Raw genomic sequence first — 13,887 nt, 5'->3', positions numbered from 1 at the left:
GCACACGCACACACACACACACACACACACACACACACCTGCACACACACACACACACACACACACACACACACACACACGATATGCACACACTCTGTTAGTAGTTCAGTGTTGAAGCAATGGGGTAAAAATGTCACTTCCATAGTGCCTTATCAGATCCAGAGGATTGAAAAGTGCTTTTACACTACATTCACATGCTGATGGTGGTGAGCTGCTGGGTTGTAGCCACAGCTGCCCTGGGTCTGACAGAGGTGAAGCTGCCATGCCTCAGGGCCCTCTGACCTCCACCAGCAGGCAAGGCAGGTGAAATGTCTTGTCCAAGGACACAATGACAGAGGCGGACGGAGCAGGAATCAAGCCGGCACCCACCCCACCAAGTGAGGGACGAACTCCTTCCACCGTCGCCCCATACAGGGGTGTAACGACGACCCACACATCTTAGTAATAAGATTCCAGTCCTTGTGACATGGTACATCATGATAACATGGTGTTGGAAAGAATCCAGTAGCGGTCTTCGGATGGAGTCCTGTCTCTGACCAACAACAGTCCTTAAGGATGTTTGAGAAATCATCTCAATGCCCTCACCAGAATCACCACCTTAAAGTGCTGGATTGGTTTGATTACCCAATCAAGTAGGGACAGAGATGAAGCTTTAGTAACTGAGGTTTGACCTGACTAGTGTCCAGTCCTCATCCTAAAGACCACAAATGCTCACCTCCAAATGGGCCAGTCAAAGGCCAGCAGCAGAGCGACAGGTAAGTGTGCCAGAGTGGATGTGCTGAATCTGGAGGTGTTTGGGATGGGGAAGGTTACCAAGTATAGTTGGACTCACCCCAACACAGCTTGAGCTCTGGATCCAAAGTCTTGGAGAGGGGATGGACCCTTTCTCACTGTGGAGTTGGCATCAGGCGGGTATGGAGGTCCTCTCATTCCTCTGGTGGAGAGCCTGGTGTTGGAGTTTACCCTGGTGAGCCAAAGGGAAGGTTCTGAGTCTTGTCTGATCTTATAAACTGAACAGCAGTCCAGAGTCTGTGGAAGGTGACCCCATAAAGGCAACAGGACATAACGATAGACCTGAAGCTTCATGCCTCAGACATTCAAGTGAAAAGATTTAAGAAACAAGAGGTCAGGGTGAACTCTGACCTTCTGGCAGAGGAGCCAGAAGGACCTCCTTATCAAATGAGGTTTCCAGCAGCTGTGGCTTGAAGGTCACTGTCATTGTTTTTATTTTGAACAGAGTAACAATGGACAGGTGATATCTGCAGGTGTCTCATTGGGTTAGTCAGCGATCATCCTTGTTCCGTTCACAACAACACACTTCTTTGAGTATCTTCCTCAAAGGTGAGCAAACGATAGAAACCTTAATGGAAAGAGATCAGCAAGAGGGAACATGGATATTTCTAACCATGACAAACGTAGATGACAATGCTTCAGGAAAAAATACATGAGATGGACCTAAAGATCTCAGTGAAAGTGAAAGCTTAGGTTTATAGTCTTGGCATCTCAACTGAGAGCACATACTCAGATTTCTGAGAAGAGGCAGATAATCCACACTGGAGAGCCCCAAAGTAACCAGTTAAAAGAAATCTGTGCTAACTGGAAAAATGAAAGGCTAACAAGAAGCGTCTATTGGGTGAACGGTATGTTGAAGTCATTTCTTTAGGAGACAGGAAAAGAACCCACACACAGACCGTGAGAAATGATCCGTACATCAGTTCATCATCTTCTGCTGAGGTTCTCAAACTTTACCTCATAAAATAACTTAAACTTTTCAGCTTATTGTTTAATAAAAAAAATATAAACTCTCTATTTATTGGCACTGCATGATGCCTTGAAGGAAACACAGAAGATGATATTTAGAAGTTTAAAGTTGGAAAATCTAACAAAGTTTGTAAGAAGTCAGAACTCAGTTTGGGAAATTACAAACTTGAGGTTTAATACGACTGTAGAGCAACTAGAGCTTGGAAAAGATCCTCCTTCACTCAACTCTATAGGGTTTCAAGGTACAACGTCCAGATTGAGAATAACTTCCATTTAACTGAAGCTGAATTTGTCTGTAATTGGACTGAGTGGATTCATCCATCCATCCATCCATCCATCCATCCATCCATCCATCCATTTTCTTTACACCCTTGTCCCTCAGTGGGGTCAGGAGGGTTGCTGGTGCCTATCTCCAGCTAAAGTTCTGGGCGAGAGGCGGGGTACCGAGTGAATTTCAGAAGATAAATTTGATCTGTGTTTCTTGTAAGCTGATGCAATGTCAGTGAACTGGATTTAAAGATTTGAATTTAATTGATCATTTGTTTAGTTTTCACTTGTTTACAAACTTGAGATTTTAACACAGTTCAGTGGGATTTGGAGTCATTCCCAGATCCAAGTTCAGAGGTAAATGAGACACACTGAAGCACCAATTTGTTTTGGGCATCCTTGAAATCTTTTCCATTAAGCTCATCCTTAAAGTTAGTCTTAGCTTTTATTGTAGCTTAAGTTATATGGATCATCAAATCATCATTTTGGCTGATGTAGGGGCTAAGGACCACAGTGATTAGGTAAGATCTGAAAATACTTGAGACCCTCTCTAAAAACGCTTATAACTGGCTTGTTTAATAGTTATAGCATCAGATATATCTATCTAAAATGTTTTTAACCCAAAAAAGTATAAGAAACAACTCGGTTTTGTTTTTCTTTTTACCAAGTACTTCTTTACTCATACTTGAATGGATGACTAAATTTTATTTATGAATGAAGTGTTTCTATTACTTGAGTAAAATTTTCAGCTACTCTACACACCTCTGGCTCTGAATCGCTGTTAATTTAATATTTACTTTTTAAACCACAACCACACAAACTGTATCTGGGTTCTACTAGAAACTCCCAAACAAGGTAAGAAAAACAGGCAGGCTTCTGCTCTAAAAATGACTAAATGTCGACATCTAGTGGAGGAAAGTGGGATGTGCCGTTATTGGTTTGATCTACTGGTTTTACTTGGATGTTCAGCGACAAAAACTGTAAGCAGAGGCCTTATTGTCACACCATCGGTAGAATCTTCAGTAATGCGGCTTTTATATCGTCGAGTCCGGACTTGTACACCGACCTGATCCCGCTGCAGGTATGTTAGCTCCGCTGCTAGCGGCTAGCCTCGTCTTCAGCTCCGGGTGGCCAGGCTGCCGTTAATGTCAGCAAACGGCTAATATGGATTAAACGGAGCAGAAAGACCAGCCCTGCCGCCGCGAACTGTTCGGTAATCGGGGTTAGAAAACCGAAAAATAGAACCAGCTCATATAAAAATATCATATTACTTTTCCCTCTTACAGTCAAGCAGATACAGCGGGACAGCGGTATATGTAAGCGTTGGTGGTATAGTGGTTAGCATAGCTGCCTTCCAAGCAGTTGACCCGGGTTCGATTCCCGGCCAACGCAAATGTTATTTTTTATTTTTTATTTTTTTGTTCTGTAGTGTTTATTTCAGAATTTATTAAAAATGTATATGTTAGCTATTTATCACGAGACTATCACAGTAAAATGTATGAATTACATATAAAAAAGCAGTCAAGTACATGTATTGACTACATAATACAATCTTGTTCTACCTAAATTTTATTTTTAATTAGTATTGTGGATTTTACCAACTTGAATATTATGGATACTAACATAGAAACTGGATCTGTTTGAAGTGTTCTGTTGAATAAAGTACATTATGTACAGTATTATTATGACTGGAGTTCCTGAATGTTGTGTTACCTCCGGCAGTGAGTCCAGATATGGGGCGGTACTTCTACAGCGAGGCCCACATCAAGAGTCCATGGTATCAAGTTCTGGCTGCTTTCTGGCAGCGCTACCCAAACCCATACAGGTAAGTCAGTTAATTTCTCTACATAGTGACCTCGACATCATAAAAACATTTAAATGAAATGTGTGAGTCCTCTTCAAATCAGGCAGTGGACATGAACTTTAACCTCTGGTAGATCACTATCACCTTCAATCACCACACAGCTCAGCTGGTGAGTGGAGGTACATCTAAAAAAAATACAATAATTCGATATTTTTCTAATTCAGAAAGTAAAAATCATTTTATATAAATCAATTCCACATTGATTGACATTTTAAGGTTGAGTATGTTTGGGTCTTAAGCAGTTAGGAGCTGATTGGACCTCTGGTTTTCTGTGCCAGCACTCATGTCCTCACAGAGGACGTCCTGTACCGTGAGGTCACCCCCACCAACCTCTTGTTGTCACGGAGACTGCTGACCAAAACCAACCGGTTGCCAGGATGGGCAGAGCACATCTTTCCCGCCCACATGGCGCGGGCCGTCTACATCCTGGAGGACTCCATCGTGGACCCGGAAGCCAACACCCTCGTCACCAAGACCTGGAACCTGAACCACAACACCCTGATGGTGAGACACGGCAATGTTTCTAGAGAGGTCGTCTGTGTCCTGTCTGAGGGAATTACTGCTGTTTCATTATTGATTTGGAGTAAAATGTCCAGTTCTAATCCTCTCAGACGGTGGTGGAGCGCTGCATGTTTGAACAGGATGGCACTCAGCCCACATGGACCAAACTAAAGCGAGAAGCTTGGATCTTCTCTTCTGTTTATGGGCTGGCCCGGCCCATTCAGGTAACACAGAAACTCCAACAGTTTAATCAAATCTTTTAAGACCTGGACTCAGTGTCTTCAGTTTGATGAACCTCAGAATTATAGAAAAAAAAGTGTGGATAACACAGAGGTGTGCATTGTACCTGAACCTGAAAGTATCCTTAGGACATGTGAACGTCCTGCATGGTCCTGGATGACAGCAGTGGTCCCCTGTGGTTGATGTGTCCAGGTAAGTCGTTTGTCTAACTGTCCCTGTCGGTCCACCAGGAGTTTGGCGTGGCGCGGTACAAAAGCAACCAAACTCAAGCCATGAAGGGGCTGGACTACGCTCTGACCAAGATACAGAGTGAGACAAAGATTAATATTTATCTATCTCACAAAAAGATCTCTTACTTACCTCACCAACACAATCACAAGGTGACTCAACAGCTGGGTGGTAGTGGACACCATTCAGAGTAGCTGCAGCTTGTTGTCATCCTCCAGATGGAGGATTCTGGTTCTGACCGTGGCAAAGTGGTCCAGACCTTTACCTTTAGTCAAGTCCTGAGCTAACTGTGGAGGTTCTGTTTTCTAGTTCATGTCTTTTGTGGATTGTCTGTACCCTTTGAGGCATTTTGATGCAGGAGCTTAGGGTACCGGGGTTACTTTTACTTTTGCCTCTTGTATTCCTTCTAAACCTAAAGCAAATGTCCATTTTCCTGAAAAAGTCTTGTTTGTGGCAGTTATGTACAGGATCTCTGGGTGTCTGGTTTGGGAACCTCCTGGTCTCATATTTGTATTTTAAAGGTAATCTGGTTCTGTTGGCCTCTTCAAGCCATGACGTACATCATGCACTGTAGCAGTCGGCAGCTGAGTGTAAAGCAGCTGGAATGAGTGTCTGCTCCTCGAACTCTTAGACTTTTTGCACCAACTCGTTTCCCACTGAGCAGTTTACTGCTACATGGTCATAAAAATTTATCTTTATAAAGACGAGTCTGGTAGACATTCGCTTTAAGTTTGCTTGGACTCTTCGCAGAGTCTTTAACTAGTAAAGCGTTGGGATAATAGAGAATGAGTTTGATTGTCTTACTAAGGAGGAGGATCTCTGGTTTTCACGTCCTGGATGGATGGATGGCACATTTTATCTTCCCTACATGCTTCCAGTTTGCTTAAAGATAAATTAGTGACTACTCTTCTCTGTTCCAGCTGTTTGGCCCTCACCAACATGGAGGTCCTTCTAATCAGCTCAGTCAGCTGTACCACAGTCATCTCTTACAACACTTTCCTCAAGAGAAACATCCTAATTTTACCTGTTGGCATTAGGTGCCATTTGTATCTCGATTTGTACACGAAGAAAATCTCTTTTAAAACCTTGCAGCTCTAGATAGTATTTCTATATAGTGCACTTCTTTAATTCCACCACTAGATGTCACTGTATGTAGCAACTGGTACCTTTAATGTCAGTCCTTCAGTTTTACCAGCATATTTCAGCTCATTTTTGTTAAATAAAAGATATTAATATACTGAAATACGATCTTTCTCCAGATATCTAAAGAATCAAATTGTTTTTAAATTTGTTCCAGCACATAAAACATTAAACCTGAAGGTGTACTTACTTATTACCACGATTGTATTTGCTCTTTAAATGTACTTTGGATTAAAATATGTTCAGTATTTTACCAAAGTAATACAGCTTATTGCATCAACCAGTCTGTTTTCTATTGTCTTCCTCCAGGTGAAGAGCTTCCCCATCTCCATGGCGACCAGGAAGAGTCATCCAACAAGCCCCGCCCACCAAAAGCCCCGCCCACTCCAGCCAAGAAGCCCAATCAGTTCGCCTGAACCGGTTACAGCAAGTAAACAAAAACTGCTGTTCTGAACCTCATTGGCTGTAAAAGTTACAAATTAAGATTGGTCACCTTAGATTTTCATTTTTTATTTGAATAGTCAAGATTTAAAATTACTTTTAGTTTTATTAATTTATTGAGCATCGTTGTCATTTTTACACAAAGAAACAAATGATTTTATATGTATTATTACAGTTCTTGTTCAATAAATGTCTTTTTTTATCTACCATTTTTTATGTGTCTTTGTTTCTTGCATTCAATAAACATCATTTATAAAATACACTACTAATTCAGTCACTTATATTGAGTTGAAAACACGTAACTTTGTTCAAATTAGTTGCACTTAATATAAAAATGTAATATTAAATGCTGTGTCAGGTGAAGGCTTTGAGGTGAAGATAAATTAATATAATGTCTGTTAGCAGCTTATCAGATTAACGTCTCTGTTGTTCAAACTGAAATTAAACTATGATAACGACGCTGTTTCCTGTTTTATGTATTCAAGGAGTTTAGTTTCATTTTGAATAAAATATGAAACTAATACTTTAACTTCATGTTGACAGGAGCATAACTTTATTCAGATATTGAGGTGAACCAAAGTTCACTTCAATTGTCTTTGCAGACCAGAAATAATTCATAAAAACAACGTAAAAAGCAAAGTTGAGCAGATATCTACAGTTAATAACAAGCACTGACTTTCTTTATGAAGAACAAACTTATTTACAGTTAAAACAACTGATGTTTAAAATGAACTTTATCAGAAACAGTGAGGAAATAAAAATAAAGGAGAAAGCATCTCTATCATGACGCTGCTTAATCAATTCACATTCTGCTGGAGTAAACTTAAACATTTGAAAATCACATTTTTATGCAACATCTTGTGTTAGGAAACTAACATAAGATGAGACTAACATAAGAATAACAGTTTACACTGAGCAAATACAATTCATCCACAAAATAAAAAAAAAAACAAAAAAACAAAATTAAAAACACAAAATATTTTTGAAAAAGTTAACCAAGATGTTCAAGACCAAAATATCACATTTATTGATGAAATTATTGAAAATCATCACAGTTAATAGTATTAATAAAGGTTATTTAGCAAAAAAGATTACCTAGCCAATATTTAACTGTGTTGTAGAACATGTAAATTATTAAACTGTTGTCTCTTACAGATATAATTTAAACTGAAACTATCACTTTAGCATTAGCTTTCACTAAATACTGTTTGTTCAGTGTCATGAATGAATGTTTGTGATTAGCGCTTTAGAGTTAGCGTAGCTAATCTTTTATTTACCCACCACTGGTTATGAGGATCAGGGTGTTGTTTTAAATTCTGTTTTGGGTGTAGAAAATCACAAGAAGCCAAACTGTGGTGGGAATAAATGGGCCGGTCCGGCCTGGTGGTCGTGATGTTTCATGGAGGAACCGCAGTGGCCTGCAGGTCTGCTGCTGTTTCTCATAATTTGTAGCCTTTTTGTTCGAAAAACTGCGCTCTGGCGATGATATCATTAGAGAAGTCCTTTGTCCGTGTCTCGCTGTCCAGGTGATCGGGTTGGTCTAGAGGGACCCGCTCCAGCCCAGTCATGTACCCGACCAGCGCTCCTGGAACACACGTAGCCGGTCTGGTTAAAGGCGACTCCATTAGAGCTGCACTTTTTTAAAGATGTTTTTTTTTACACATTTTTTAAAACTGTCACCATGTCCTGACAGATAATCTGTGAAACGATCGATCTCTTCCACCTCTTTCCTGAGCTGCTACTGCTATTTGAAGAAATGCTTCGCTCCCAACCAAAACCAAACAATCAGAGCAAGAAGGAGGGTCTTAGCGCTGTCAATCAATCTCTACTAAATGTGCTAATAGCGGAGAAACAACTTACCCTTACAGGAAAGTCATTTATCCGCCATCATTGGTGGCCATGCTAACTAGCCTTAGCATTCACAATGGGTCCATGCATCAGAAGAAGCTCAACACAATAAATCTGGACATAAATAATGTCTGAAAATTATAATTCTGAAAATTGTGAGAGAAGTCTGCAGTTTGTTGGGTGAACAAACTTATTCACATGATTTTAATTGTGTGTCTTATTTAATAGAAACATCATAATATGGAAATTGTGTTTTTTCTAGATAGCAGAATATCAACACCGTAAGTTTTCAGTCAGAGACTTTTAGCATCCTCCCAGTCTGAAGACACATCTTCTACTGCTGGCTTCATGTAGGAGGGGAATCCAGCCCCTCAAGAACATTTGGAAAACTATCAATGAAGACCGCTATGGAGGGAATGAGAGAAAGTTTCTATTTGGAAGAAAAAGCATGAAGAAACAATGACTGTACCAGAACTTTAGAACCGGTCCATCAATAATTTAAAGCTGTTAGTTTTTCACCTTTCAGCTGCATCTCTTCTGACCAATCAGGCTTCCGGTTCTTCATGTCCTTGATGAGGTGAATCAGGCAAGTGCTTCCTTGATCAATGTGCTCCCTGCTGAACGCTGTTCCTTTCAGCTCATGATAGTCTTTATGGATCTGCAACAACAGGACATGGTATGAGCTGGAAGACCTCAGACACAATGAACCAAAGTCTCAGTCCTGCCGGTTAAAGTCTCGGTTCTGTCATGTTGGGTGTGTCTCCATTGGCAGTCTGTTCCTCACTGCTTTGTGGGCGTGAAAACAGCCGGACTATGAGCGCCCAGGACTGTGGTCCATGCTACGATGTTATTTTATGCATGTACTCTTGGGCGGCCAATTTCTCAGAAATCTCTTGCCCTGTCCAGTTTGATGCTATATCCACACTTCTGCCACAACTGATAAAAAGGTTTGGACATCAATGCTTCCCAAGGAATTAGTAATTTACTGCTTGCTATCTTACCAAGCAGGACAGCAATACAGAATGCAGTTTTCTGTCAATCTAAATGCTTGCATGTAACACGCTGCTTGGTGTGACTTGTGTCACCCCTTAAATGGTTACGGAAAAATGGAAGAAGAAGATCTACAAATGGAGACAAACTTGACTCTGAGTGGACTGGGAACAAATGGGTAAAGCCACGGCCATGGAGAAGTGAGTGTCACCACACAGACCTGCATGAGTCCGAAGCAGACGCTGTCAAGCTTTCCGTAGCCCTTACAGTCCAGGGTTCCTCCGGCGCGGGACTGTTTGGAGATGATGGCGGCGATCAGAGCGGGATGAAGACGAAGCCTGAAATGTTCACATAAGTCTGTCTGTTTATATCAAGGACACAAAGCAACAACTTTTGCAGTTTTGAAACTTACGCTTTTCCCACACTTTTGATGTCCTTTTTGTACTTAGACATCAGCTCCAGATCTTGCTGTGCCAACATTTTGGACACTTCAACGCCAGTCATCCCGTTTTCTGCAGAGGAATGTCATTCATGAGATGGTACTTTAAATCAGGCAAGCCTTTAAAACCTTTCCTGAGTGAAGGTAACTCACTGTTAGAGCTGTTTTTTTCCTTTGTGATTTTAGAGGCTCCAGTCGTCGTCATTTGGCTGAGGTTCCTGTACTCTGAAACACAGCAGGAGAACAGGAGGAGCAGGAATGACTGGAGGTCTGGTTGGATGGTGAATGTCTAGTTCTTGAACCAATAGAAACCATCCTCACCTGTGGGGGTCTCATTACCTGAAAGAGAAACAACAGAAGCTGGTTTTAGTCACATTGAACACAGTCAGTGGCCGTTGTTCCTGAGCACCAGGGTGGATAACCACGATCTACATTACTGACAGTTGGATGGTGCGTCAAGGTTTATCGTTCGGAATGTTAATGCTGGCTTTTCACATGCTATCGAGCAGAGTTTCTGTTCCCAACCTCCGGGTTTTGGTAAATCTGCACATTGACTAAGTCAGTCTTTAGTTGGAACATTTAACAGGAAGCAAAGGCTCAGCAGAAAGGAGGAAACAACATCATCAGGTCTTTGTCATCTGAGAAATCTGGTCCATAAAAAGCAAACCTGCAGAAGAAACTCATCTTGTAATTCATCTTCTTTCTGTCTCCTGTTAATCAACACTGGAAGTCACAGATGAAAGTCAACTCAGACTAAATAAGTCTTCACTTTGAAAGGAAAGTAAATGCAGAAGTCCCACCTGACAGAAAACCTTTGAGCTTGTCGATCAGGAACCCAACAAGAACGCCCACGATGAAGGGTGGAAGGATGGTTTGAATCATGGAGGAACTCTGGAGATCCACAGCACCAGCAGTTTTACCATATTCTGTAGAACCAAATGAGTCAGAGATGCCATATGCAGAATATTATTCAATCTCCGTCACAGTAATCAACCTCAGTCCCCACCAACCATGCCAAGGCAAACCCTTGGACCAGATGGTACAACTTCCCATGTTTCAGTAAACCTGAAACTCTTCCAGTTTTGTCGTGTGCGGGTCAGTAGCGCGCCGCAGAACAAAGTACCATCAGATCTCAGGAGCAAAATAACCTGTAAATACCTTTTTAACTCTCTCTAGAAGTTTCAGGAAAGAATCCTGAAATTTTCAAGAAAGTGTCAGTGAGTTCCAGAGAGCACCCTTTACTCTTTACGAAGCACCCATAAGAAAAAGTACATAGTACTTTACTGAGAGTATTCTGTAAAGACTGAGAAAGTAGCCAGGAACTATCATTGAAATATGGGAAAGTTATTTCACTTTGGTAGTAATATTCCAGTAAAGTTCCCTGTAGGTTCCATTGAAAAACATGTAAGTTCCAGTAAAACACCAACATGTTCCAGTAAAATAATCCCAGTAAACCCTGTGGGCACCAGTAAGGTACTCTGTACTCCATGCCGCTGTTTTTTAGTTTTCAGCAGTTATGAGGCACAAACCTTAAACTTCAACAACAGGTTGTTGCTAGGTAACCAAAGAGCGAGTGAGTTAGTTGACGCCACCAACCATTGAGCCGTTCCTCTGCCTACATTTCCCAGAATGCTGTGTGATTCTGGATCAGAGTTCAGGGAAAGTGTTGAATATTAAAATTAACATACTTTTTATTTGTGTATGTTAATTTTAATATATGTTGCAATAGATCATGTGTCTATTGCAACATATATTGTTATTGACTTATTGCCCAGCCTTCAGCTCCAGTAAAGTAACTTTTAGGGCTCCAGACCTGCAGATGCAGAAGTTGATCTGTATCATCTTAGTTCAGTATTTTTGGTTTGTTTTTTGTTTCTGCATTTTCAAAAATTAACTTGTACAAGCAGCAGATGAAGCTGCTGCAGAGAAACAGGAAACAGAAAGTCTTGTGCATTTTCACGCCAGACTGAGAGTTCAAACACCGTGAAGGTCGTTTACAATCAGAAGCTTCAAAATGAAGAAGTCTTGTGGCAGGAAGGAGTCGCAGATGAACAAACACAATGGATAAATTCATAAAAACCTTTAACAGATCATCAGTTTTTATCTAATCCTTCTGACACTGAATGCTGTTTACTGTTAAAATATGTCGAGATAAAAGTAGCTGCGTCTCCTCTGGAAACCAAACCTTGTTTAAAAACTGTCCGATTTAAAATCGAATCCAGAATCAGCAAATTGATTTTTAGTTTAGAAAATAATGTTCACATTATCTACATACAATAAAGTTAGTTCTTTAATTCGGCTGTAAAGTTATGCATTGATCTTTGGTGTAGCAGAAAAGCTGAGTTAAAAACCAGGGTTTGTCTCACCTTCCATCAGCAGAGCAGGAGACGTCTGACCTGATCTGCAGAGATTTCCTGCTGTGTTTGGGTGTTTTCCTCACAGCAATGATGCAATGATGTCGGCTGACAGTTTCACACATTCAGCTGCTGCCCAAACCTGCACATCATCAGCTAAACATCAGCTTAGATATATTATTATTATCAGAGTTACTATAACTGTGAAGCACTCTGTGAAGTTTTTTCTGTTTTTGATCATGCAATAAGTATAAAGTTGAGTTGGTGAATAAGATGCAGCAGAACATGGGAAGTAAACGAGGTGAGACTTCCTGCAGTTGAACTTTTTACATGAAAAGCTGAGTAAACAACACGTAGCTGCTCATCTCCAGCAGGCGCAAGAAGCAAAGTGACGCCGTGGGTTTTTACATACACAACCACAGACCTGGTTGAATCAGGGTTTAATGTGAGCAGCAGGTCAGGCTTTGCTTCTTGCAACTTCTAATCTGATCAGCTTCCCTGTTCCTGCTGAGCGATTCGCTTGTAGGCCGTAAAGGACCACGATGCATCGTTTTCTGTTAATATTCTGCATTAACAGTAGTGGGGATGTTTATGCTCTTTTAGCTTTACTTAACAAATACATGCAAAAATCCACATTTACAAATAGCTTGGAGTCTCATGTTCTAGTCTGTGACAACCACACGAGGTTGTCACAGAGGAGAACATGATACCCACCATTTGGAGGGTATCCAAATGGTGGAAGTTAGCCCTTTACCATTAGCTTGGCTAAATACTATGTTGGTATAAAGGGTTACCATTAGCTTACGCTAAATACCAAGTTTTTATAATGCTTTAGCATTATCCATCCATTTTTTGTACACCCTTGTCCCTAGTGGGGTCAGAGGGTGCTGCTGCCTCTCCACCAAACGTTCCAGGCGAGAGGCGGGGTCACCTGGACAGGTCACCAGTCACAGGGCAACACAGAGACAGAAAGGACAAACAACCATGTACACACACATTCACACCTAGGGAGACTTTAGAGAAACCAATCAACCTGACTGTCATGTTTTTGGACTGTGGGAGGAAGCTGGAGTAACCCGGTGAGAACCCACCATGCACAGGGAGAACATGCAGACTCCATGCAGAAAGACTCCGGGCCGGGAATCGAACTGTGCAGCCTGCTTTAGCATTAGCTTCCGTTAAATATCATGTTGGTACAGCACTTTACCATTAGCTTAGCTTGGCTAAATGCTGCTTTGATATAGAACTTTACCATTGGCTTCTGCAAATTACAATGTTGGTTTAGCGCTTTAGCGTTAGCTTCCGCTAAGTACCATAATGATATAACACTTTAGTGTTAGCTTCTGCTAAGTACTATGTTGGTAAAGTGTGTTAGTATTAATGGACTTAGTGTTTGATTAGTGCCATAGGATTAGCACAGCTAACATTTTAGCACTACAGTGCCTTAGTATTCAGTGATCCTAAGTTGATTGTTGAACTTTATTTTTCACTGAACTCAGGTCTTTTAGTGAAAATTTTCTACCAGTTTTGATGCATCTTTTCTTTGTAAAACATCTCAGGTTCAGTCAGACTGGATGAAGAACAACTGCGAACATCGTCTTTCAAACCTAGTTTTTCTCCTGTGTAAACACACACAGAGAGAAGAGGTCATGCTGAGTGCAACAGGTTCTTTCTGCAGTGAAGTGGAAACCGCAAAGAGCTTCTCATCTGCCGCACCCGTCTCTGCAAACTTCAGAAGAGCAGGAAACCAAATGTTTGTGAGCAACTTTCACTCAGGAGTAACCCCAGAGAGCATCTTTTTTATCTCATCACAG

General features: G+C 41.1%; 2 protein-coding genes and 1 non-coding gene across 6 annotated transcripts; 2 read left to right on the top strand and 1 right to left on the bottom strand.

The window, feature by feature from the left end:
- The first annotated feature begins 2,890 nt into the window (after positions 1–2,890).
- prelid1b (PRELI domain containing 1b) lies at positions 2,891–6,702 on the top strand. Of its 4 annotated transcripts, none has more exons than XM_015051179.1 (6): positions 2,891–3,109; positions 3,751–3,853; positions 4,171–4,396; positions 4,504–4,617; positions 4,864–4,942; positions 6,311–6,702. In XM_015051179.1, the coding sequence occupies exons 2-6, from the start codon at positions 3,762–3,764 to the stop codon at positions 6,415–6,417; spliced, it is 618 nt and encodes a 205-aa protein (XP_014906665.1). In that variant the 5' UTR covers positions 2,891–3,109; positions 3,751–3,761; the 3' UTR covers positions 6,418–6,702. The 4 variants fall into 4 exon arrangements, with proteins under 4 accessions (XP_014906665.1, XP_014906667.1, XP_014906666.1 ...); XM_015051181.1 differs by lacking the exon at positions 2,891–3,109 and adding an exon at positions 3,176–3,241; XM_015051180.1 differs by lacking the exon at positions 2,891–3,109 and adding an exon at positions 3,179–3,250.
- Positions 3,349–3,420, top strand: trnag-ucc (transfer RNA glycine (anticodon UCC)). Its single transcript has one exon. It is a non-coding gene; the product is annotated as a tRNA-Gly (tRNA).
- Positions 6,703–6,975: 273 nt separating the features above from the next.
- On the bottom strand, positions 6,976–12,559 carry LOC106958967 (lysozyme g-like). Its single transcript, XM_015051163.1, has 8 exons — positions 12,086–12,559; positions 10,520–10,645; positions 10,041–10,058; positions 9,873–9,944; positions 9,693–9,792; positions 9,501–9,618; positions 8,810–8,948; positions 6,976–8,027 (listed from the first exon to the last, which is right to left on the bottom strand). Exons 1-8 carry the CDS (start codon positions 12,090–12,092, stop codon positions 7,882–7,884), a joined length of 726 nt encoding a protein of 241 aa, XP_014906649.1. The 5' UTR covers positions 12,093–12,559; the 3' UTR covers positions 6,976–7,881.
- Positions 12,560–13,887: the final 1,328 nt, after the last annotated feature.

Source organism: Poecilia latipinna, unplaced genomic scaffold, assembly GCF_001443285.1.
Source record: "Poecilia latipinna isolate Pla-1442-1.1 unplaced genomic scaffold, P_latipinna-1.0 Scaffold1034, whole genome shotgun sequence".
Classification (NCBI taxonomy): domain Eukaryota; kingdom Metazoa; phylum Chordata; class Actinopteri; order Cyprinodontiformes; family Poeciliidae; genus Poecilia; species Poecilia latipinna.
The sequence above is the reverse complement of the archived record's forward strand: the minus strand, read 5'-3'. Positions and strand labels throughout refer to the sequence as shown.

Bases quoted from the DNA above. Each gene is read 5' to 3' on its own strand.
- prelid1b (XM_015051179.1), top strand. From the start codon at position 3,762: ATGGGGCGGTACTTCTACAGCGAGGCCCACATCAAGAGTCCATGGTAT. The intron at 4,618-4,863 runs GTAACACAGAAA...TCGGTCCACCAG, and splicing joins GGCTGGCCCGGCCCATTCAG to GAGTTTGGCGTGGCGCGGTA. The intron at 4,943-6,310 runs GTGAGACAAAGA...GTCTTCCTCCAG, and splicing joins CGCTCTGACCAAGATACAGA to GTGAAGAGCTTCCCCATCTC.
- LOC106958967 (XM_015051163.1), bottom strand. The intron at 9,793-9,872 runs GTGAGTTACCTT...ATTCCTCTGCAG, and splicing joins GGAAAAAAACAGCTCTAACA to AAAACGGGATGACTGGCGTT. The intron at 8,949-9,500 runs GTCTGTGTGGTG...CTGTTGTTGCAG, and splicing joins TCTGCTTCGGACTCATGCAG to ATCCATAAAGACTATCATGA.